A 25,703-nucleotide genomic window follows, 5' to 3' on the forward strand; every position below is an offset into this window, starting at 1 on the left:
ACAAGCTGTGCACGTCCTCAACCCTTCAACCACCTCATGTCCTGCAGTTATACAACTTGTGACCAAAGAAACAAGCATTCCTGTATTTTGCATTCAATGCTGAAGGTGTGCTGTGGAGTGGACTGCAATTCCCTAGTAAATCTTGCTGTCAATTAAACTAGTTCTACTGCCACAAATAAACCCCAACAAGACCTGTAAGGGATGGCCTTCCTCCTGCTATAATAAAGGCAAAAACCTTAAGGCCTGCCAAGCTTATGAACTTGGTCAGTGTTATGCACTGTGCCTATTGACTTTTCTGCATGTGATTAATAACCTATCGATTCTATGAGGCGTGTTAATGGCAGACGGCAATCTCCATGCCACAATAACCAAGCTGTCCCCAGTGCAGAGAAGAGAAACAAGGAAGTAGCCATTTAATGAAGCAAATGTGCAGTATAATGTATGGCTTCAATATTTCAAACTATTTATTCTTGGGGATAAATTATTCCACACTCACATGGCTTTTCTGCTTTTTTAACTAATTCTAATTAGCTTTATATTTACTGAGTTTGCCAGTGCAGGTGTTCAGGACTTTCATACAATCTTTGGATGTTTGGGTTGGAAGGGACCTTAAAGCTCATTCAGTTCCAACCCCCTGCCATGGGCAGGGGCACCTTCCACTAGACCAGGTTGCCCAAAACCCCATCCAATGAGCTATGACAAAGACAAGATTACAGCAATTGAATCCCAGCATTAGATCCTGAGTTGTTGCAAATTTGATTCCAAGTTGTTCAAAGTTTCCCATACTTGAAGATTACTGTACTTTTTTAGTATGTTTTCCAGTTAAGTAAAAGACAGACACAAGATTACATGCTTTTGGAAAAACAAGCTGAGTTTTCCACGCCTATTAATGGCTTTCATGAGCTTTGTAACCAGGCTGGTGCCATACCTGCCTACGCCACCTGCACACAAAGACAGAGTTGTGTTTCATTGTCTATCCATCCATCTTAACTTAAACAGTAAATGAGGACAGATTTCTATCCCACCTGTGGCAGCTGTTTAAACACAGAATCATAGAACCCCAGATTGGTTTGTGATGGAAGGGACCTTAAAGCTCTTCCAGCTCCAACCCCTGCCACAGGCAGGGACACCTTCCACTAGAGCAGCTTGCTCCAAGCCCCTGTGTCCAACCTGGCCTTGAGCACTGCCAGGGATGGGGCAGCCACAGCTTCTCTGGGCACCCTGTGCCAGCGCCTCAGCACCCTCACAGGGAAGAGCTTCTGCCTAAGAGCTCATCTCAGTCTCCCCTCTGGCAGGTTAAAGCCATTCCCCCTTGACATGTCATACAACACCACTGGTGGAGGACACCAATCCTTTCTTCTTCTTTGCCCCCGCGCCCCATGCGCAGAATGCCTGACTGTTCTAGCATACATTAATGCAAGGCAGAGTTGTGCAACACGGCATCGTGGGTGGAAACCAGCCAGCTCATTTGTACCAGGAAAACAGCTATTACACGCACGCGATCAGCAGCGTTAGCCCCATTACAGGGCTGTAAAGCCTGAGAAGGTCACGGAGCCCTGAGGACAGAGCCATGAGCTCCAATACTTAATGATTAAATGAGCTGCTTTTGATTTTAGTCTTGACTTCTCCTCCATGCTGGCAGTAATTATTGGCAAAAATATGATTCATTGAGAGAAGCGAGCTGTAGACTATTTAGATATGGAGCTAAGGTGGAGCAATGACCCTTGCCACCAAACCTCACACACTGCTCACAGACCTTGAGCCACCAGAGATTCCTTAAGCACCCCGAGGTTTAATTCACTGCTGCTGTTTTCTTTCCTTCAGAAATGGAACAGGAGCTTCAAGCATCTGAAGTTTCACACAGGAAATGATACTGAAACCACTGATGCGAGCGGAGCAAAACACAGCGTGCATGTGTGTGTGGTGTCTGCAAAGGATGTGCTAAAAGAAGAAGTGGCAAAGCTGACAACCAAGCTCAGAGAGAGCACGACTTTGCAGGGCAGGTCGGTGAACTGCAGACTTTCACACACGCAGACAAAGAAAAGCAAAGCTGTGTGGACACTGGGGTGTTTATTTGCTTTCATGCAGCTGGTGCCAGGTGCTGGCTGGCACGGCTGGACATTGGTATGCTTTGTTTAATCCCAGAACAGCCCTGGCTCCATCTCCAGTTCCAGCTCTGTCCTTGGAGATCCCACGGCTGGCCAGAGCCACTCGATGTGCTCCTGAAGGGCATTTCAGAGGAGTACCACCATGACTTACAGGCCTCTCAATGGGCATGAGTTGGTCAAAAATCAGATTTCTGCTCCCCAGCATCTGTTCTGGAGGTCTGAGTTGGAAGTAAAACCTTTGGTATTGACCACTAAACCAATCTGATTTAAATTATGACACAATTCAAGCTGATTCCCAACCAGAGGTGTATTTTCAGTTCACTTTCACCAGGGACGTCTGACATGAGCTTTCACGCACGGAGAGCTGCGCTGGGTTCTATGTCAGGAGATAGGAAAACCAAACAGCACCAGAACAAATACTTCACTTCTCCAGGGAAACTAACGCGTAAACCACTTTTGCATACCACGGCCTGCAAAGTGCAGAGCACACACCAAGCACAAACAAAACCCTGATCCCACACACTACTTGGACAAAAGCCCCATCGAATTCACCCTGCAACTGCTGCCTCCAAAGGGAATTTTGCAAGAGCAAGGCTGGCTCCAATACAAGAAACAAGTAGCTGCAGCCCTACCTTCATACCAGTGTCAATCCCACAGGCTTTTCTGTTGGCTTTTGTAGGTGAGCATCCCCAAATACAGCACTACAATATATGAACAGCCTAAGCATTCTTTCTCCATCTCTTAGCTTGTCAAACACACACCAGCTGATGGTTTTCATTGCAGGCTGCTTTTATAGTCCTACCTTCACCACTGTAAACTTAACCTACTCCTGTTGACCCAATTCAGAGATGTAGAGCAGAAGAGATGAGGATCTTGGTGCAACTTCAGCTAAGTGAACAGGCTTTCACCAGATTCCAATGTGCACATTGACTCTTAATACCTAAAGCAGGTTTCACCACAGCTGCAGTTGTTTTTCAGGAGTTTCTTTGTGTGCAAAAGCTAATTACAGAAAGGTGGGAAACTGTTTGCAGTTCTCCCATAAATGATGGGGACATGGCAAACAGCCGAGGGAGCCATAAAAACACTCCGTATGTAAACTAAAGGTAGAAAGGTTTCCTTTGGTTTACTTTTCTGGGTTATTGTAAGGAAGTCACATGTGTGCAGTAGCTACATGAACTGCAGATAGCTCTGCAGAAGGAGAAACCTGGGTGATTCAGCTGTCAGATGTATTGCTTGAAATTCCTCATGTGCGTATTATCTGGCTATTCAATTTGACTTGGAATCTGTAGCTTGTGAACTGCAGGAAGAGTGGAGGAGAAGGGACCTTCAAGCCTATAAGCAACAGGGTCTTCCACTGCTATGTTCCCTCTACATGGCACAACAGCATTTTCATGTTTGAAAGAGGAACACTCTTCTACATCATTTAAGAAGGGTCCATACGAGGAGAGACAATTGATGTTGTTACAGAATAGGGAGGACCGCAATCCCTAGAAAAAGTATATGAAAGCAAGCCTGTCTTGTTATATCTTGATTTTAGAATCCTGCCTTGCATAAGAAGGGACAACAAAGGCTTTCAGTTACTCATATTTAGTCATTCCTCAATCCACTACAGTCACCCCATTGGTAAAGTTTACCTTTGACAGGGCCTGATGGGAAATCAGGTGTTTGCATAAGCAATATACTTCTTGCTGATAAAAGAGAGATATGGAGAAAACTCATCTTATCTTCGCAGAATGGAAAGAGGAACCCTATAGAACTATTCCCATATTTCTTAATTTTATTTTCTATAATATCTAGATGATGGCTGACAATTCCCCAGACAGAGATGGAGATTCTGAGAGTGGTTTTGCTTTCTTTCAGCATAATTAAAATAGCATTGTCCTGACAAAGGGTGGGTTTTGGCTAACCCCTGAGAATCTGCTACCCTGTAGAGCTCGCAGATGCCCCTCTGCACGTCCAAAGCTCTTTGGCAGGCAGCTGCAGGGCTGGGAGGGTGTTTAGCTGAGGAGCAGATGCTCTGTGCAGCATTAACTCCCTCACGTGGTAACAGCCACATGAGGAAACCCGCACGTAACGGCTGAGCCAGGGCAGTTGGTGGCTCACTAAATCCTAAATACCCCAAAGCTCTCTTCCAGGCTGCTTGGGAATGGGATTTGTAACTGAAACAGAAAAAGGTAATCTTTACTTTATAAATACTTATTGTCCCAGTATAATTACGCATCGCATTCTTTACCTGGTAACGTCAACTAGCACTTAATCAAGATTTGAGGAGATCTCGAGTGAAATCCTGGTAAAAACTCCAACTGGTTTCAGAGAGACCCAGATTTCACCTCCTAATCTCATCTGAGGCTACAATTTACATCATGATTTCGATCCCACGTGAGCAAACCCACTGTAACTTCATTGACCTTCAGGAGGTCGCTCAGGTTCTGTGCTGGTACAAATGGGAGTGACTCCAAGGCGGAGTGAGGACTCAATGACATGCACAGCATCAGGGATGAATCAGAATGGGAACGGGGTATTAAATAGCACCATAAAATAATATAGGTTAGAAGGGACTTTTGGAGGTCAACATAGCCCAACCTCTTGCTCAAAGAAAGGCCAGCATCAAAATCACACTGGGTTGCTGATGTCCTTATGTAGATAAACTCTGAAAACCTCCTAGAGTGGGGACCATGAAACCTCCACTCAACCCATCCCACTGCTTCACTCAGGGTGAACATTTCTTCCTTGCAACCAATCTCAATTTCCCTATTGGACAAAGAAAGAAGATGAGGAGGAAAAGGGAGAGGAGGATTAACACAAAATACCAAGACAATACCGAATGGAAGGCTCAAGGTTCATATTCTGATAGTGCACTCATACAATACAAGCAGTTGGAAAGAAAAAGATAGAGAGGGTGGGTGCAGTGAGTAGGAAATGGGTAAGCTCCAGGTTAAGTATAAAATAAGCAACAGTCCCTGGTGGCAGCACATCAGACAATACTCATTTTATTGTCAGAGTAAAAACATATTCCCTTCAGAAAACCAAACAAAAAGCCCTATTGAGTGTTACAACGCATGCCAAGCAATTACTGCTTTCCACAATATGTCCTGTGACTCACTGTGACACAATAAATTGGCATATGGTGCTCATTCAGGGTATATAACTCACACATTTGCAATAGCTCTAAAGAGCTAATAGTTACTTGGGCTGTAGTTAACTGGGGGGGGGTGCGGTGGTAATTTCCCCATGGCGATGAAATAAATGTCATGCTTATTATTCTATTATTATTATTTAAAAAAGAGATGGGTTTAGTGGCAGGCAAGTGTCATTAATGCCTGAACTCTCCTGTATGCTGGGGAAATCCATTCAGACAACCTCTGGCATGCAAAAGCACAGAAATAATTGGTAAATACTACCTGTGGTCTTCTGGGTCCAGATCTGCCTGATGCCAAGAGCAATCAAGTCCTTTTTGGCTGCAAAGGATAGGAGGGCACTCAGTACCTTGCAGAAGGCACTCAGTAGCTGGCAAACATCAAGCTTTCCGTGTGCCAGGACCCCATGAAAGAGCAAACCCTGAAGTGCATATGACAGAAATGGTTCTCTTCACTTATGAGGGAAGACAACCTCCTAGAGAGACACAGAGCCAGCACCCCCTAAGGTGCTGAGTACTCTTCTTGCTTGGGAAAGGTGCACCTCTTATGGTTATCCTCCTTAAAAACCAGCTCTAACTCTTATTGAAGAAGACAAAGAGACAACAAAGCACCTTCCTTTCACTGAGTCTGCCCAAGAGCATGAGCAGACTGGAAATCCAGGTTTCATCCTGAATAAGGCATGAGAGATACTGAAAAGGAGGGAAGAAACTGTGCAATTATAAGAAAATTCTTCTCCAGTCATCAAGATTACTCAGAGGAGCATAGAATACACCATGACTTGTGAGTACCACCTAGAGAATATGGTTTCAGAGTGCTAATGGAGCTATCCATCATACAGAGGTGATTTCATGGGGGGAAAAAAATCTTTTCCAGGCAAGGCTTCCCTAACATCTGTATACATTTGACACAAGTCCAATGAAGCCAGTGCTTTTCATTGCAAAAGTGGATCAGTAACATAGAAGTGTGAATAAAGGGAGACTAAGATGAGCTCTTAGGCAGAAGCTCTTCCCTGTGAGGGTGCTGAGGCGCTGGCACAGGGTGCCCAGAGAAGCTGTGGCTGCCCCATCCCTGGCAGTGTTCAAGGCCAGGTGTGGAAGATGCTGAAATTGTGCCTGAACCAAGACTGCCAGGGTCTGACCTGCCCTATTTTATTCTTACTGTAGGATTCTTTGCTAGCACACACAAATCTCCTCAGAAACATCACTGGTTTATGAACCTACTTGCTGCATCTCACCCATCCTCCTCTAGGAACGTACCTGAGAGAGTGCAGAAGTACATAAAAAGCAAGTAGAGCTCAGACCTTTTTCCAGTCAAAAGCTGTACTCATCTATGCAGAAATGTCACAGTATTCATTTCACCCAAGGAGATAAAACCAGAAGTTAAGTAATAACCACCTTCTCCTCAACACAGACCCTCCCTCAGAGGAGGCAACGCTGCCTTTGTCCAGCTCCCAGACACTTGTTCTCTTGTTGGGTAACCCATGACAGTGTTAAGTAGATTTTCATTATAGGGTATTATTTGTAGCTGCTGTTTTCAAGAAGCAGCTGTAATAAACAAGTGAGATTTATGTTCCTTTTTCAATTGCTTGAAATAATTACTGCTAAATTTAGACTCTGAAATAACCCTACTCATTTCTTTATTTTTTTTTTTAATACAGAAGCTATACAAAGTGACCTACCACCACCAGCCAGCCTTGGGCCAGAACAGCACATGCTCCATATACTGTCCCAAATGTGCTTCAGATGAGAAAATAACCTAAGTTCCCCAAACAACCCTTTAAAAAGAAATGGTGGTTGTGCTGGGTGGTTTTAACCACTGCACTGTGTGCTGCTTTGCTCCAATCTCAACTATTCTGGTCTCACCAGGTGCAAATGGGCACCCTGGATCTGGATCACGCTAGTAAGCTCAATGGAAAACAGGTCCAAAACTGAGACCCAGACCAGCTTTTTGCAGCTGACTTGAGGATTTATACTATTAAAAAAGCCCTGACCTATGTAAGGCATTCAAATACCCAATTTGGAGCTTGTGGTTTGCTCTCATCTCTGCATCATCTACTTTTTCCACTCATTCTCCTCCATCACAGCTCACTATTGACAGTCCAGATACTTCTTTAAAGTAAGCAAACAGGGTGCCCTCCCTGACCCGATTTGGCCATTTCACAGCTCCTGCTGCATTTCCAACAAACCTGCTTCACGACAACACTGAGCAAACATCCTCTAAAAAGCTTTTCACACATAGGGTTTGGTTTTGTTTGTTTGCTTGGTCAGTTTTGTGATTCATCAGCATTACAGTATGTTTCTTGGCACTGATGCCACCATCCCAGCAGTCCGGGTTTCCTCAGTGCAATGGGAAAGGCAAGATGAAATACCAGGGGCCATAGCAGAACCCAGCCTGAATGGTTCTACAAGAGGGAATGGATGTTGAGCAGATGTTGAGCTGACTACAACCCCAGGAGAGGTGAAGAAAAGATGATCTGCTGTGGGAAAGATCACATCAGGCCATGCATAGAAGAGACACAGCAACAACACTCTAATTGTATAATGAGAAAAGGTACAAATTGAAGACAAGGAGAAAGCTAAACTTGCCAGTTTTTACAGTATGAATTTTGAGAACTAGAGGAAGGAAAAGCTCAGGAAGGTATGCAAACAGGAATGATGGAGCTGGGAAAGGAGACTGGAGCAACGTGCAGAAGACAGCTGTAATATAAAATTGTAAGTACTTTGCTCTATACATGATAAAACAGTAACAACTTCTGTGTAAATGATAGAATCCCAGGGCATTAAAATAGATACAAAGGAATACTATCTTAAATCATCCGTAGGGAAAATAAGTAAGTGGCATGCAATGGGGTGGGATTTGGTGCTAGGAAGCATAAAGCCCTACATCTCAGGAGAGCAGTGCCATTGCCTGAGGAGCAGCTAAATGCTCAGCCATGAACCCAAGACCTAAAGATGATGGCAGGTAAGACCAGCCATGTAATAGACTATCTCCATGTGATGCTGCTGAGTGATGCAGGAGAAGGGTCAAAGGCTAAGCTATTTCTGGTTGCATACATACGAAGGGATGATATGGAAATCTAAAGCATAATGCTACGGCAAAACAACCACAGTGGATATACTATGAGCTGTTCAAGTCTTCACAGATTAGAAAGGAGATAGAAAAATTAAAGGAAATACAAATAAGGACAATAAAAATGATCTAAGGAAAGAATAAGAGAGCTAAATTAATACGGTCTATAAATGAGAAGACTCCTGGGCTCAGATCCAGCTATAAATACCCTCAAGGTGCTGTGTGTAAGGAAGGTAATTCATCTAGCTCAAAAGACAGTAGGACAAGAAGCAATCGCTTGAATTTTGGAATGGAAAATTTCAGGATATAGAATAAGAAAAAGTTATTTGAAGAGACACATCTGCTCAACAAGGCAGACTCCCAAGGTGATAGCCAAGGCGCACTTACTGTATGCAACCAAGAACAGGTTGGATAAGGAAGGGGATCTAGGAAATGCTGCAGTCACAACTTTCTACAGTCCAAAGAGATCACCACAGTCCAGCTTACTGATCTTTGAGTCTCTTTCTTTATGGGTTATCTGGAAGATTGCTCCTCTATTTAAAACAAAATAAACCACCCCAAACTACATATCCATGTAGTGACAACCCATTCCACACCAGAGCTCAGAAATAGGGGTGTGCAGCACTCCAATGTGTAACGAGGGTAATGGCAAAGCTCTCTAACTCTCTTCTGGGTATCCAGTGGTGTGTGCAATGTGAGTCTGCTGGGTGCTGGGCAGCAGAGTGTCAGCAAGACAAAAACTGCTGACCCAGATGGCTGATTATGCCGAGCATCTCAACACGGAGGTGAAAGGCTGAAGTGGGAACTACCTCTTGTGATACTCATGGTCTTCCCCAGCCTTGTGTTAAGAGATCCTGAGCGGAAGCTTTCAGTGGCACTACATAAATTATGTACTTTGATTTATGACTTCTGTACTTTGATTTATGATTCGCTGAAAACCCACACTAGCAGTATTTAACCATCCTCAAGAGCTCTAAAATACACTTGCATTAAGAATATAAAAACCAAAATCCCAGAACATTTGCAACAGGCCTTACAGTTTTCAATGACAAATGGGTATAGACAAACGTGAGGAATATAAAACCCAAGTACCGTTACACCCCCCCTTAAACACATCCCATCCCAACTGCACTCACCAGTCGGGACTTCAGTCCCCTCCTCAATGTGGATGGGCAGTGGTGATTCCTCCATAGGATGAGGCACTGATGGAAAGTAATGAATTGTGGTAGTATTTGTCGCAAAGTGACTACAATAAGACGGTCCCTTTCTTATCATTACAACTACATATGGCTGGTTACTGTTACAGGGAGTCCTGTCTCAATGTGGTCAGCTCCTGTGGTGGTAACCAGACCAAATCACAGCCCTGAGGGGTTAATCCCCATCAAGCATTCACCGCTACAGGAGTGAATCAACCCCCTCTGAACATGGCCTGGAGAACTCCCTGTCCTGGGTGCTTCACGATCCTACCACTTCACTATATCCTTACTATTCCCATCCCTTGGGTTTCACTCTCGTTTGGAAGCTCACACAGTTGAGGAAGCCAAGGGCAGCCAATGCACAGACAGGCACAGAGTTATTGAGTCAAAGTCATAATATTTCATGCACAGAACCAGAAGAGAGAGGCTCTGATGCTCAAAGCTTGCCACTAGCTGTTGAAAAGCCACAGCAGGTGATGGAAGGCTGCACCACAAATGGCCTCTGGACCACAAACTTTTCATTGCTCATTCGTTTCAAACTGTATGTATTGGACATAAGAAGCCCCCAATTACTTGTGGTACTGAAATCTCCAAACAAAACCCTTCAGATCTGCACTGCACTCTTGTCTGCAGTTTCCAGGCACTACAGAATCAGTGCTGTAGGGTTCGCCTCTTTGGATTCTTCTCTATTTGGGAGCTTCTCCCCTTAAAAGGTAGTTTTGTTGCACTCTTTGCCACTTAAATCTCTGGGAAGGATGTGCTTTTCAAGAGGTCTGAATTTCCTACACTAGAGTGAAATAATAATGAGCTACTACTGTTTTAAATGGTCGTAACAAAAAAAACCTTCTGGATTTTGTCCTTCTCCATTACCTTTTAAAAATGATGATGTACCTTCTCAAAGATACAAACTCTTAACCTAGTCTCAGCTAGAATTCCAGCTGCAGGGAAGGGGGATTCTTTAATCCTTTGTGGGGTATCCTTCACCTACTACTGGCTTTTTCTTTCTTTAGGGAAAGACTATGTTGTGATATCCATAAAACCAGCCAAAGAACACTTAGTGGTTTAAAGCTATTTTAAATAAAGTGTCTTACAACATTTCTGCTACCAACACAACCAGAATAAAGAGTGTTTTCAACAGATCCTTGACTAGCAACGGGTTTAATATCAACCCCACACTGAAGCTTTCTTTTGAGGATGCAAAGTTCCCTGCCTTCCCCTAAGCCCACCCCTCGTTCAGGTGGAAGATGAAGGGAAGCACAGGGGAGAGGAAGAGCAGAACACGGTTGCCTACAGAACTACCATAGAAGCCACAGAGATCATGGTCTACCGGGGACGCCTTGCGCAAGCCACTTTCATCTAGAAGCTGAACTAACATTCCAGCTCAACAATAGCAAAAAACCATTTGTTACCACACAGCGTTTTTGCTACAGATTAACCAGCAGTTGCTACGCAAGCGGAATGGAGCGCTGCGATTCCGAGGGAGATGTTATTTATACCAGAATCAAATCAAATGTTGACTTATGGGCAATGAGCCTGAGGTGAGTGCTCGTGGGCTGGCCATGCCACTGGATGTAGAACATGCTTGGAAGTTATGCAAAGCGGGGCCTGCATTGGGAACAATGCAGTCGTTTTCCTTGCTAAGCTCATTTTGCATTAAGGCAATGAGAGTCTTCATCTATGCAGCCCCTTAGAACATTAAATCAGATTTAGTTACTAGGAAGAAATACCAGAGCGGAGCTTCCTGAACTCCTCAGGAGTTTTCAGATCTGAGAACCTCAAGCCAACCAGGTCACTAGGTGCTGTGGAAAAATGAACCTGTTGTATCTTTCTCACATGGAGCTTTCTTGGTCCCATGAAGAATAATGCACCAGCTCCTCCAGACCGGGCCGTCAGTCTGGAGCCAAAGGCTTCCACAAAACACTTGCAACAGTATTCACCAATGGCTGGTGGCATCTACTCTTCTTGTAAGGGGCATCACCAGAGGTTGTAGAAAAGGCCTGAAATACCTATAGGCTATTTGAGGCCAAATACGCAGATACACACTCTCTCTTACCCACACATGCACACACTACACATGCACGCAAATAGCTCTATAGGCAGGACTTGGATTTTGTAGGATCCAAGGCAGAGAAGCTGACTCTTGTCACAGGGTTTGGGAATCAAGGACTCTGGGGTGCTAAAACCAGCTTTAAATTACAGGTCTCCTTTGCTTTGGGCAAGCCACTTGAACATTATCCCCCCAGGATTTACACACCGACTTTATGGGCATGCTGCTTAAACGCCTGCAAAGTGCTTTGAAATGGTTTCTAAATCCTGCAGTGATATGCACAGAAGAAGTGCACAGAGTGATTTAAGATAACAGTTGCTGAGCGTTATTACTGTGTAACTACAACCTATTTTTATACGCTCTATACTTAGTTTCTATCAACAGATGGCAAACATTCAGTATTTGAATGTTTTAATGAGCTTTACGACCCTTTTGTAATTTCATAAGCAAGCATAAATAACACTTACATGAAGAAGAGTCTCTCCTGAATGGGTTTTCTCTTCCTGTTTGGGAAAAAGAAAGAGAGAAAAAGGAGAAATGTATTTTAAAGGAAAAAAAATAATGGTTCCAGCATGGTAAATTAGACAAGTTCCAGTGTTACCGTGCACAGTGTTTTCTGAATTTCACCAGTATGAACTCTCACTTGAAGAACATCAAGAGTGCAGCACCAGTGTCAGAACAAGAGACCATTTCCCACTTGCTCCATCCCATGCAAAACTTCACAGGAAATTTGACTACATCCATCTCAAGAGCAAGGAAATTATACCCCAGCAGTGAATGAAAATGTAAATGCCCTGTGATTCATTCTTTGCTTTGGGCAACCTGGTCTAATGGAAGGCATCCCTGCTCATGGCAGGGGGTTGGAACTGGATGAGCTTTAAGGTCCCTTTCAACCCAAACCATTTGATGATTCTATGATCTGAAGGAAAAAAAAAAGGATGAAATTTTAACTACATTCCAGTTCACTGATAACCTCATGGGTTGATACATGGGTTGCTCTCCAACCTGTGGACAGCCTACCAACACCAACACCCTATGGCAGGGTGCTCCAGCTGTGTTTTGGCACAGTGTGACTGTATTTCCACAGCAGTGCTGAAGCACTGACCGAATTCAAACCCAGGTCAGGGATGTGAAGGTGCTCTTCGAGGCTGTGACCATTCTGGGCAACAGAACCACAACAGGAAAGCCAGTAACTCCTGAAGTGCATGAGTCTTCCTATCAGCCCGTAGGTTTTAACAGCCGCTTGTCCTGCTGCCTCCCACCCAATGCTCCCTGGCAGGACGTGGATTAGATTCATGCTCCCCTTCCACTAACCAAGCTGGTAGGTTTGGTGAATACTCTTGGGGCAGGGTTTAGGGTCAGCACCAAGTGGCTTTTTGCTGGTGTTATCATAGAATAACAGACTGGTTTGGGTCAGAAGGGACCTTAAAGCTCATCCAGTTCCAACCCCTTGCCATGGGCAGGGACACCTTTCACTAGAGCCGTTTGCTCCAAGCTCCATCCAACCTGGCCTTGAATACATTGATAAAAAAAGACAGAGACTGGTACAGATACAGAAGACGCTGCAGGACACCAGCCACAGCTTCAGAGTCAGACTGGCAGCACAGCAGCACTTCCAATAGCAGGTTTGGGAGAACAAAAGGACAATGAAGAGTGGCAGTTCCACTTAATTTCTACCACATTATCTTATACCAATATTAGCTACTCTGTAAGCAATTTAAAGGGTATTGCCTAGAGTTTACATGCCTTGGGATGATATTCAGCTAGCACAAATCAATTAAATCCATGGCATGACAACAGCTGAGGATTCAAGTAAATATGCATGTGTGGAAGAAATTCAGCAGATATTAAATCACTGCATTTTCACCCTCACGCTTTGCTTCCCAAGGCCAAGGACCCAATCCCACAAGCAGCACCCCCAGAGTGGCATGAGAATAAACTTCAGTTCCGTGTATGCAGCACTTAAAGAGGTCTGGACTCAGAATTACTTTAAAAAACATAACCCTGGTCCATTCTGGTCACGTAAATTGAGTCAGTGACGAGAATTCGAAGGCACTAATCCTGCTGGGTAATCTATTCAAAGCTGCACTTCTTAAATGATCTACAATTTATTAGTATGACCAATCACATAAGCATTACTTGCAAAAGGCTTTAACTACCATGGCTTTCCCATCCATTTTTATGCGTTGTAATACGGTTAACATTAAAAGAAACAAAGCAGCATAATCTTTCCAGAGTCATTTGCCAGCATGGTTAAAAGCCTGGGTAGGGCACTAGTGCAGGGACTCCCCTTACTGGTGGAACTGGCAACACTGCCGCTGAGGCAAAACTATGGGGCATTGGAAAACCTGGAAGGGGCAAAAGGAAAATAATAGAGGGGTTCTGCTAAGTCTGAGATGCAGTGATGGAAATCCTGGGAGCATCACTGCCTGGGAAACACAATATCAGCCTGCTGAAGGGCTTGTGCTGAGAGTCTCCTTGGAAAACACTCAGCCCACAGCACTTGGCTAGAAGCCACTAAGAGGTAGCTCAGTTTTGGTCAGGCAGAGTATTGATTTAAGGAAAACTCATTGAAGTATTTCCAATGATCTGCTGTAAGATGAGATCTACACTGTGGCTTTACAATCCGGACTGTGCTCAAGCACCAGAGGAGGGTTCCCAAGCACTGTGCAGCAAGAGTGAGCCGAGCTAAAGGGTCTTCCTATGCTCCCAGGGCGATGCTGCCACTCTTTTGATACAGCATTTCACACAGACTGAAGCTTCCTGCCACAGCCCCAGCATTTCCCCTCTGACACTTCAGAAACCTCCCGGCAGCCCAAAATCTACCAACAGAGAGGAATGTGACAAGTTTTGCTCAGTGAAATAAAATAACAATTGACAGCATTTGAAGCATTCCAGATTCCTACTGGATTCTAGTACAAGATCCTTAAACTTAAACGAACAAACAAAGAATCCTTCCCACCACCACACACATCACCCACCCCTCAGATTTTGACCTGGCACCCCCCAACCTGCCACCACCCTCTCAGTACCTCCCAGTATCACAGTGCCATCTGCAAGCTCCTGCTTTCCGCACAGTGTGGCAGGGAATAACCCTAACCCCGTATGGGAGGAGCAGCAGGTTAATAAATTACAGGGAGAAGTGGCCTTGGCTTTGCTGCCAGTCCACAGGCTGGGGTCAGGGTCCCAACCCATCCATGGGACAGCACCAGGCAGGGCAAGGAGCTGATCGCCCTCCTCAAATCAACCCAAACCATGAGAAATGTGGGATGGAACAGAGGTGAAATGCAGGCAAATGAAGAGAAGAGAGAAAACCATAATATGCAAAGCAGAAAAGAAGCAGTTGAAGAGGAAACACAAAGATGCTATCTCTGAAAGTGCCAAAAATAAAAGTTTCCAGTGTCAGTTGAACCAGGGCAGCACAGACATCCTCCTGCCACACTCATGCTTCAGGCTCGGCTTACCCGTGGCCAGGGCCACCGTCGCACTACTGGCTACCCCACTGCTCCCATGTTTTCCTTTAAACCCCCCAACAACCTTCAGGGGACCCTCTGTAACACTCAAAGACAGGCAACACCTCCTCAGCTCGCCCCAATGCAGACCTGGAGGCAAACACCCGGCTGTCAAAACCCAACAGGGATCTCAGCAAACACTCTGCCCTCTGAATTTCGCAGGAGCAGGTTTTAACGGGCTGCTGCCCTCCAACATAAAGCCATAAAACCTGAACTGGCAGCAAGTGTCACCGAGCCCTGAATCACGCCCCCGGTGCCATGCTCCCCTCCCTGTTTTGCTGGTGCAAACCTCACAACATTTCGACATATAAGCAGTAATAGAGAAAAAAAAAAAGCAGTTACCAAAATAGCCCCATGAACGTAACCGGCTCCTCTGGGCACATTTTCTTAATGCCTTTCCCAATACGGTTACAAAAATGGGAACTAACCAAAAAACTCCATCTTTACACCTCGGCACCAGCCGTGCTGCGAGGTTGCATTTCGCTGTGTTTATCTGGATCCTCTCCTCCTACTTTTTGCTCACCGGGGCTTTCCTTTAACCGTGGCTCTTGTTAAACAGCAGAAACCGGCTTTTACAACCCCTAAATACAAAGTTTTGCCACTCTGGGGCGAGCCCAGCTTGCCTTCCGATTCTGAAATAACACACACGCTGAGCCTATGTGAAATAAATTCTCCCATGTTCTTATATGGAAGCCTTGCGAGTCCTCCCACAACCGCCGCCTGTTACAGCATCAGGCAGAGATGGGCACTCGTTATCTAAAAGCCAGTGGGTGAAATTTGGATCCAAATTACCCCAAGACGAACCCAGAATGACCACCCCGTGCTGAGCTCGTTCCCCTGCTCCGTGCAGCCCCTGCGGGTTTTATTTCCAAGCTCCAATCGCAACTTTGATTTCAGCATGCCCCCAAAACCAGCAAAATCAAAGGAAAACGAAGGGAATAAAAAGGAACAAGAAGCGGTGTTACCCACCAGGTAGGCCCGTGAGCATCAGATGGAACATTGCCGGGACCAGCCTCTTCCCTTGAGGTTAGCGCAAGGCAGCCAGAGAAAATAAAGCGCGGAGGGGTGGGAAGGCGAGAGGAGAAGGGTAAAATGAGCCGGGGAGAGGAGATGTGCTGGAGGGGCCGACAAAGTTAACGCAAAGCGGGGTGTGGAAATAAGCAACGGGGTGGAAAACCCCCTCGGGACAACGAGCCCGCCGGGGAGGGGGTGAAGGGAGAAGAATGGATAAATAAATACACGGAGGCAGAAGGGAAAGCGCGGCAGGGGCACCCCGAGCCGGCGCGGACAAAGGGGAGGACACGCCGCCGCCGCTGCCACCCTCCAGCCCGAGCCCGGTTCGGTTCGGTTCATCCGGGCGCGGAGCCGCCGCTCTTTGTTCGCCGCGGATCGGATCCAAATGCGGATCCGCACCAGCCCCAGCCCCAGCCCCAGCCCCAGCCCCAGCCCGGGAGGCGCCGGTACCTGCGTCCGCCGGCCGCGGTTCCTGCGCGCCGCTAAGCCCCTGCGGCGCGTCCTGCGGAGCGGAGCGGTGCGGCGCGACTAGCAGCGTCGAGCAGGAGGAAACGGTAATTTATAAGCTCTTTCTTCCTGACCTCTCGTGTCTGTTGTCTAATGAGGGAGCTTTGAGCATCACCCATCCTGCTGAGTGGAAAAACACCGGCACGGCCTCTTCTTTGCTGGGGAGGGGGGAGCCTAAAGGAAGGGGTGTGGGGAAGGAGGGGCCATGCCGCAGACACGGCGGCGGAGCCCGGGCTGGCAGGCGGCCGTGGGGCGGCGGGGAGGGGCAGCGGCCGGGGAGGTGTGTGTGTGTGGGGGGGGGAGAATCGACCAACGTCCCCCTGCGGGGAGCGGAGCCCGGCCTCGTCCCGCGGCTGCCGGCCGGGGTCCGGAGCGAGGGAAGGAGGGAGGGAAGGAGGGAAGGAAGGGGAGCGGGCTGCCCGCCGCGGCCAGCCGTGCTCTTTCGGTTTTACCCGTTTAAAACCGGGGTATTTTTGATCTCCACACAAAGAGCGCCCTTCCCGCACACAAAGCATCCCCCCGGGCTGGCACCGGCCCCGCGCTTTGCTCCTCCGCCGCCGCTTCTCCCCCTCCGGAGGGGCGGTGGGAGCTCGGGTTCCAGACCCGGAGTGGCTCCGCAGGGCTCCCCCGGCAGTTGGCCTCGGCAGCCGTCCCGGCTGGAGGAGGAAACCCATTGGGAGCGTGGCCTGGCAGGTGCTTGGGAGACCGGGATCTCCCTGCTCTGCTCTGCCTGCCTCCAGCCCTGCTCGTGGCTGAGAAGCAAGTACGGCCGGGGCCGCCCGCGAGAGAAACGAGCAGGGCAGCGTTTTGTCCTGCCTTGGGTTTCACCACACCGAAAGCCGGTGCTTTTCTCCTGCAGACGAACGTGTATCTGCCTCAAATACGTCTTTGCTCTCCTACCTGCATCTCCTCTAGCTCTGTTAATGGAAGGATACAGCAGCATGGACACTCTCTAGGCGTTTTCATATACGAAGATCTAGTGAGATGCTCTGTACTGCAAAATACCGCTTGGATCGTGGGGGCAGCGTAGCTGGGAAAAAGAGATTTTGGGCAGAAGTCCCTTGCACTGGGAACAGTGGAGATGGACTGAAGAAGAGTGAATGACCCCCACAGCCGTGCTCTTGCAGGCTTTCCTAGATACATCACAAACGACGGCAGCAGTCCCTGAGCAACATACCTTTGGAGCCCAGCATCTATGCATAGGCTGCTGATGGATTCAGTTCCATCACAGGAGTCTCCGGGGGGGCTCTAGAAGAGCCTGGTTTCTTTGGCTGGTTGAGGTCAAAGCTACACCCTTCAGCACCCTCCTCACTGGCAATGCCCGGTGCCAAACAGTGCACTCGGGGCTTTTCAAGTATCTGAGCTGATTTGCCAAGTGAATAGGTTTTTCACTGATAAATAGGTCCAGGTATAGGATATGTGCAGCTAATCAATGACTTATCTCTAGTAAACTAACATGATGTAGTGCATGCTGCCACCTACGTCTCCTGATTCAGGTTTCTGTACTGCACCTTCAATTTATGGGCATCCTTTGCTGAAGGCATCTTGTGAGACTCCACAAGGGACCATAAACAGTTGGGGTTTTTAGGAAGGACCACAAGCTCTGGTAGGCCCACAAAGGAATGAAACCAAGCATTTCTCACTGGCTCAGCATGAGGATGCCTTGATGCAGACGAAGAACCAGCAGTCACATTGGTGAAATGTAAGTAGTGGCTGGAGCCTCATCTGTGCTGAGGATGCTGCCAGCACAGCTGTACCACTGACAGCAGTGGAATATTTTGCTCAAGTTCTCTAGAGGAATCAAAGCCTGTATTTTCTGTCTCTGGCTGTCTCTTGTTCTGTTGCTCCTCACTCATTAAAAGGAAATTCAGCCACACAAAGCACATGGTTTGTGTCTGTGTCGAAAAGAAAATAAATGTTTGGGGTAAAAACCCAACAGCCAAAGCTGGTTTGAAGTCAGAGGCATGTAAACAGTACCTGGAACTAAGTGGAATAATCATAATGATGATAATAATGAGTCCTTTTGTGTCCTGATGAGTACTGGGAGGAACGCCGCCTTAGCTGCAGCACTGTATGGCAGCACTAGTGCCTCTGGCTCCCTTATGTAACCCAAATCACAAGTTAGAGCCCAAATTACAAAGCACAAGCATGTGTGTAATAGTAACCATATAAATGGTGCCCAAAATGACTATCCTTTTCCTGTAGGTCTGGCTTTGATCTATTAGTATTTTTACTTCTGCAATTGTATTGATTTCAATGGGCACTAGTGCCATTCATAGTGCAATCAAGCCTAACCCCTTAAAAACTCCACCATGAAGGCATTAACCCAAACCGAACTAAGGCCAAAATCACTCTGCTTACAGGTAGGCATAGTTCAAATGACTGGTATACCAGACCTTGCATGTATCCAGCATTAAGATTCTTCCCTGTGAGGGTGCTGAGGCGCTGGCACAGGGTGCCCAGAGAAGCTGTGGCTGCCCCATCCCTGGCAGTGTTCAAGGCCAGGCTGGACAGAGGGGCTCAGAGCAAGCTGCTCTAGTGGAAGGGGTCCCTGCCCGTGGCAGGGGTTGGAACTGGATGAGCTTTAAGGTCCCTTCCAACCAAAACCAGTCTGGGATTCCAAGATGCTATAAAAAGCAGAATATCGTCTCCCTGTGCTGCTTTGCAGCAGGTTTTTGCTGCCCAGCCCAAGGCACAGGGTAGCAATCACCTTCCTGAGCATTTTCCCTTTTTCTTAGAGACTATTTTTGCCATTACCATGCTGAGCTGCTTTCTGGAGCTGTAAGGTGCTGGGTGCCGATACAATGAGTGCCTCTTGTCTCCGTTTAATCCAATAACATCTCTCCTCTTCTTAATCCACACGTCTGGGTCACAGGGTTTAAAAAAGACACTGGGCCAAATCCCCAGCTTGGGTACAAGGTGTGGAAATCTACTGGGAAGGCACAAAAAGTCAGCAGAGATTCACTGGATGTGCATCCTATAGAAGAGGTCTCAAGGGGCAGGGATGCGAGTGCCTCATTTCGCAGATGGATGTGTACCCATAAAGGGTATAGCAGAGTTAGATCAGATTTCTGTCACAGGAGGTGGAGGAAGGGATATACACCAGGATCTAAATTATGTTCACCAGCAAATCCTCATTCATTTTCAAATTGAAATGGATTTAATATTTCTTCATCATTTTCAGGAGAAAAACTTGTTTCTTTTCAATGCTGCTGAAGATTGAAACCTCATGTTTATGGTGTTTTACGGACTCAAGACCAAGGAGGAGGTTTTGCAGGAATTGGGAAGATTTTACACATAAATGTTAAAATAAAAAAAGAAAAACATATCCAGGCACAAAGTGCAGCAGAAATCGAGGGGACAAGTGGACTGCACTGCCTGTGAAGAAGGGTATAAGCAAGAATGGCAAAAAGATGGTCTGAATGAGTCCATCGCATGAACGATGCTCCAAACACAGACTTCCTATACAAAGCTATATGGGAGCAACCTTCAGGGTTCCCCTATAGAGCAAAGGATCCCAGGCTTGAAAAATGGAGGCAGGTTTTGTAAGGGATTTGCACGTCATGCAGTGACCCTGGATTGCAGATTTTAAGCATTACTAAATTGGGGAATAAAATTGTTGGCTTTTGCTATTACGTACCAGGATATCTCTCTAATCCACGCAATCCACTAAGTTGTTGTGGCTTTAGTCCCTGTTTATTTTACATGAAATTATGGCCCGGGCAGTTAATTTTTCTTAGTTTATCCATTTAACTCATATAGGATATGAGTTTAACTCATATAGGAGTATATATTTAACTCATATAGGATATATGAGTTAAAGATAAGATATAACCAGAACTCCAAACATGACCTGTGGTTTTGGTACCCTCCCTATCGTGTGAAGCTGCCACTTACAGAACCCCACACCAAGTTTAAAAGTCAATCACAAAGGCAACCCAAACCCACAGGTCTCCTTGAAAATAGGCCCATTGGCATTAAATTCTCTGATTTTAATGCTATGGGTGGCCTATTTTGCTTATATTTGAGACTGCCTATCCATGACAAGATCGCCTCCACCGGTCTTTGCCTTACATCAAGCTGATTAGGTATTAACTTGAGGCACAATTTGAAAGGATGGAGCAGGTCCTTTCTGAACACCAGGTGAGTTTAGAAATGCCTATTCCTTTACTGGTTCCTTAGGTGAGGAGCAAACCCAGAGGACACAAAGAGCCTGGAAGCAAAGTGGTCACACAGGCTTTTGGAAGAAGTGTCTCAAGTTGAGTGGCAATCAGCTACCTGGAAATAAAAACCCTCTCATATATCCAAAGGTTTTCAGTGGGATTTTCAGGAGCTCCTCAGCAATTTAAAGTCCTTGAAAGGAAGGCACTACAGAATGAAAACCAGAAGTATTATTAAAGGATGTCTCCAAAGTGAAAGCCATAAAATGAGCTAAGGCCCAACAACAGGTATCTGTCTCCTGTATGAACTGTATGGTTTGCATTTGTGAAGTCACTTCTAAACCAATGGGTTTTTTCTTCACTGTTGCTATTGGGAGGAACAGTAAAACATGAATAAATGAGGTTAAAGTAATCTAATTAAAAAATAAGCAACGTGCTTTCATCTTCCTTCCATATCCAGTCATTTGGGATTGAACTTACACGAAACAGATAAAAATTCAGTGAAGATTTTGAAGGACAACTGTTTCCCTTTAAGATTAATGATAAACACACTTGTGTGTTCAAGGGAGAATAGATCCACTGTTATGTAAGGGGATAAAGAAACAAAATCCTTTTTTTTCCTTAAATTAAAAGAACCAGGATGCATGCGGAGTTTCATCTATCACCCCAAGTTCAGGAAACCCATCTTCTTTCACAACTGCATTCCACATGCTGGGATTGATGGCTTCCAACTTTGAAACGGAATCACAGCAACTAAAAGACAGTAAAGATTTGTTTCTTTGCTTTGACCACACTTTGCCACAATAGATTGTGCCCTGAGGAAGATTCTGCAGCACTTGCCCTGGGCAGCAATCCGAACTGGTGCTCATCTTTTTCTTTCCTGTGGCATTAGTAAACCCAGTTATTGCACTTCCCAGTTGGTTTTAATCTGCTTACCTCATACTAGATGTATGGTAACTTCTCTCTTTTAACCATTTTTTAGCCTGAACTATTACATAACAGCTCCTATCAAATCTTATCAATGCCTGTCCCAGAATGGGACAAAATCAACAGGCAATGGGGTTCTTTAATGTTGGCATTGTCCTTTGCTGGCTCATATATATATCAGATATCATACACATATATATGTATATATGATATATATACGTATGATGTATATATGATATATATGGATATATATGATATATATGCTCTCTATATATCTGATATATATGGTTCATATATATATCAGATTATCATATATAGTATGCAAAAGAACTCAACTAAAACCTCATTTTCTACCATATAACCGGCATTTTCCACTTCTGCATTTCACAAAAGCACTCAAACCACAACTTCTGCAGCAGAAGTTGATACATAAAGTTCCTCTTTACCACATGAATTCAGTTTTCCAAAAGAAGGTAAACGAAGGCTATTAATAACCAAGATACAAAGCCCTGAAAAGGCGGAGCCTGAATGTACTTGCTGCAAGAAAATAAAGTCATTTTGCTGGATCTAAATCTGGAGCCATTATTTGACACAGTGCAGAACAGTTTGGGATTTGCATAGAGAAGCACTGCTGAATTAAGGTAATCATCACCAACCATGTCCTGGGCTGCACCCCCAGAGCATAAGCATCAGGTCAAGGGAAGGGATTCTCCCCCTGTCTTGTGCTCTGCGGAGACCCCCCCTGCAGTCCTGGTCCAGCTCTGGGGCAACAGCACCAGAGGGATGTGAAGCTGTTGGAGCAAGTCCAGAGGAGGCCATGGAGATGCTGCAAGGGCTGGAGCAGCTCTGCTCTGGAGCCAGGCTGAGAGAGCTGGGCTGGGTCAGCCTGGAGAAGGCTCCTGAAGGGGAGACCTTAGAGCAGCTCCAGTGCCTAAAGGGGCTGCAGGAAAGCTGGAGAGGGGCCTTGGACAAGGGTCTGTAGGGACAGGCCAAGGGGAATGGCTTTAACCTGCCACAGGGGAGACTGAGCTGAGCTCTTAGGCAGAAGCTCTTCCCTGTGAGGGTGCTGAGGCACTGGCACAGGGTGCCCAGAGAAGCTGTGGCTGCCCCATCCCTGGCAGTGTTCAAGGCCAGGCTGGACACAGGGGCTTGGAGCAAGCTGCTCCAGTGGAAGGGGTCCCTGCCCGTGGCAGGGGCTGGAGCTGGATGAGCTTTAAGGTCCCTTCCAACCCAAACCACTCTATGATACTTCTGCATGAAAGCAGCACGTATGTGTTTGGCTGAGCTACTTGGAGCTTTGTCTGCAGAGCAGAGTAAACCCTGCTTGCACATGTTCACACCTGACATTTCAGTCCTGAAAAGTAAAGCTTCACATCTGAGCAGTTTAAGTGGCGATCCCTCTGTGGAGTAAGCCCTCTGTTAGCACTACTCCAGGTGATACCAGGCATGACAGTGGAAAACAGTCCAGAAACGTATGGTGCTGAGCTCACTGATGCCATGGAGAACCTCTCAGCTTATGTGAGTGATCCAGACAAACCAATGGGTTAAACTCATCGAAGAGCAGTGAATTCATATAGACTCACCTTTCTTTTTATTTGCTTATGGGTCCCTCTATACCCTTCCCTCTCAAAGTGATGATGAAACTCTTATGACTAGTGTATAAGGATGATTTTAAAGTACCTACTTTATCCTGACAAATTCCATTGGCAGCTGTAGGCAACCACTAAGACAAAATACTGTAACAAACAAACCCATTCCCAAATGCCTGCTTTTACTGGTTCAGGCGGAGAGAATTTCTACCTAGGTGAATCAATGGACTGCAAGCAGAGAGGGAAAGGGCTGCAAATGCTTGAGTGTCCGGAAGAAATAGATCCCAAACAAACCCTGCAAGCTAACCAAACACTGCTCATCCAGTTTTAGGTGATTTTAAGTAACCAAACTGGAAAGCAAACATGTAATCTAAACTCGAAACCACAGCACTTCGGTTTTCCGGACTACCCATCCAAATGCAAACCAAACACCTGGCATCTGCTGGCCGGGGAGGCAGAGCTGGCGTTGGGACCTTTGCTTTCACCCAGCCAAGCAGTGTGTCAGCATCTGCTGTACCCTCCCTTGGGATGGTTCTGATGGCTCCAGGCACGTCCGTGCCCGCTGTCCCCTGGCACAGCCTGGGCACAAGCACTTAAGGCATTGCCTGCGTGCTCCGAGGAGGATGCCTCGGTTTTCACCTCCACGGCAGCACGTCGCTCCGGAGGGCAGCAATGTCACTGAGCACATGGCTTGGGTGACCTTGAGCCTCCCACAGCAGTTACCTTTTCTGGGCCTTTGGCATGCTCTCAAGTGATCTTTAAGCCAGAATCGCCACTGCCTAAAATAAATCCAGCAATATTCCCTGCGGCATCCCTGCGCTTCTCCTTCAGGATACTGGGCTCTTACCTCCTAACCTGGGCAGATGCAGGGTTTGGAAAGGTTACCCGGGTGCTTCCCGAGCAGTGAGCTCCTCAGTGTTAGGAGGAAAGGCAGAACTTTAGGGTGTTTTCTTGCCTGTCCCTATATGCTGATGGTATGGGGATGTGCCGCACTGTTCAGAGGTGGCCTTGACGATGGTATTTTTACAAGGTGTTTCCTCCCCGCTCCCAAAGACTGTCCCATTTAGGGAGAATGGAAGCTGGATCAAGAGGGATTGCTTCCCTGACCTCTGTCAAGCCTTTGGTGTGGGGCCTGTGGTGGAAGGGGCTGGGGTGAGGGACAGAGCTCCTACATGGCTCTGGAGCAAGCAAACACAAGTGCTAAGGAGACAAAATACCCCAAACTCCATGGATTGCCTGGCCAATGCACACACATGTGGCATTTCCAGCTTTCATTTTGAAGGCCCAGAATATCTTCATCAAGTCTTTCCTTTCTGTAAGCCCAGGCAGAAGAAAGGAGAGTTGACCGGAGTGATGGATACAACCCAGGATTCAGGAGCAGCTACCGCTTTAAGTTTGGCCTTTAGTGGTTTTAGAAGTACCTGTTCCTTAAAAATAAGAGATCTCTGATCTTCCCTTCGCATCCAATTAATAACATTTGCTATCAGTTTCTTTCAAATGCCCATCTAGCATGTAATCACAAAGCTGCACTCATGTAAAGCAATGCACAACATCAGCTTCTAAGGTCTCCCTCAAGCTACCCAGGCCTCCCAGTTACCTTGGGCTCAGGTTTGTGGGGTTGCATCCTTGCAGAGAGCAGCTGCTACCTGCCTGTTGCAGCCAGAGCAATCCCACTTCATTGTTTCTACATGGGAGGATGCAGAGAAGGGATGGGGTAGAACAGGCTCAGCACCTCCAATTCCTCTGTAGGTCCTGTGTAGCCATGTGGAAAGCGGCATGGCATTTATGTGGAGGCACATTCACCGTCTTGCTGGACCTCAGAGTGCAGTCACCATCTCCAGCTGGACCAGTAGACATTGCCGCGTGCCCACTCCACGGGGCTTAAACACAGTTTCCCCTCAAGCTGTATTCATGCTTTGCAGTCTGAATTTCACCTTCCCATTGAGAGCCTAAGCTCCCAGTTGTGCCAGTAAGAGCCGGGTTTGAATACAGGTCATGTTTCTGCTGTTCTCCATCAGCATCACAGCTGTTTGCTCCCAACAGGCAGACAGATATTCTTATAAGAGCAGAAGCATGAATTATGTCAAACTTGCCTTGGGATGAATTTTCAAGGGTACTGTGAGTCTGTTTGCACAACAAAACGGGAGCTTTCCTCCTGCTGAGTGGTTCATGTTGCTTCCACGAGCGCTACAAAAGAGGCTGGCTCTTTTCAATGTCAGCAGATACCTGGAACTGGAATTGCTTCCCACAAATTCTTTGGAAGCTGTTGTTGATGTTGATGTTTCTGTCTAATCGGACCCAAAGTTCAGTTTGGTAATTTCCATAGACCTTGCTTTTAGGTATAAGCAATTAGCTTAACAAAACAGTAGATAGGATCTCTGCTGTGTTTGCAATGCCTGATGCTGACTCTTACCTGGTGGGAAATGGCTTTGGAGGA

The 25,703-nt window shown here is 46.4% G+C and overlaps 1 protein-coding gene across 11 annotated transcripts in view; it reads right to left on the reverse strand.

Moving 5' to 3' along the window:
* Window positions 1–25,703, reverse strand: part of SLC6A6 (solute carrier family 6 member 6) — a 110,124-nt gene that overhangs the window by 37,738 nt on the left and 46,683 nt on the right. For 2 of the 11 annotated variants that reach the window (XM_057417682.1, XM_057417681.1), the window contains 3 exons: window positions 12,025–12,060; window positions 9,451–9,516; window positions 5,510–5,566 (listed from right to left, as the gene is read on the reverse strand). The exons of 1 other annotated variant lie outside the window; for it this stretch is intronic. In XM_057417682.1, coding sequence (XP_057273665.1) covers window positions 5,510–5,566; window positions 9,451–9,505 — 112 coding nt within the window. In that variant the 5' untranslated portion in view covers window positions 9,506–9,516; window positions 12,025–12,060. Of the gene's footprint in view, window positions 1–5,509; window positions 5,567–9,450; window positions 9,517–12,024; window positions 12,061–16,533; window positions 16,678–25,703 lie in introns of those variants that run through there. 8 more of the 11 variants (XM_057417691.1, XM_057417687.1, XM_057417680.1 and 5 more) reach the window with 7 other exon arrangements.

The sequence above is a fragment of the Pezoporus wallicus genome, unplaced genomic scaffold (genome assembly GCF_028554395.1).
Source record: "Pezoporus wallicus isolate ANWC-B61680 ecotype Strahan unplaced genomic scaffold, APGP_CSIRO_Pwel_v1 contig_8542, whole genome shotgun sequence".
Lineage (NCBI taxonomy): Eukaryota > Metazoa > Chordata > Aves > Psittaciformes > Psittacidae > Pezoporus > Pezoporus wallicus.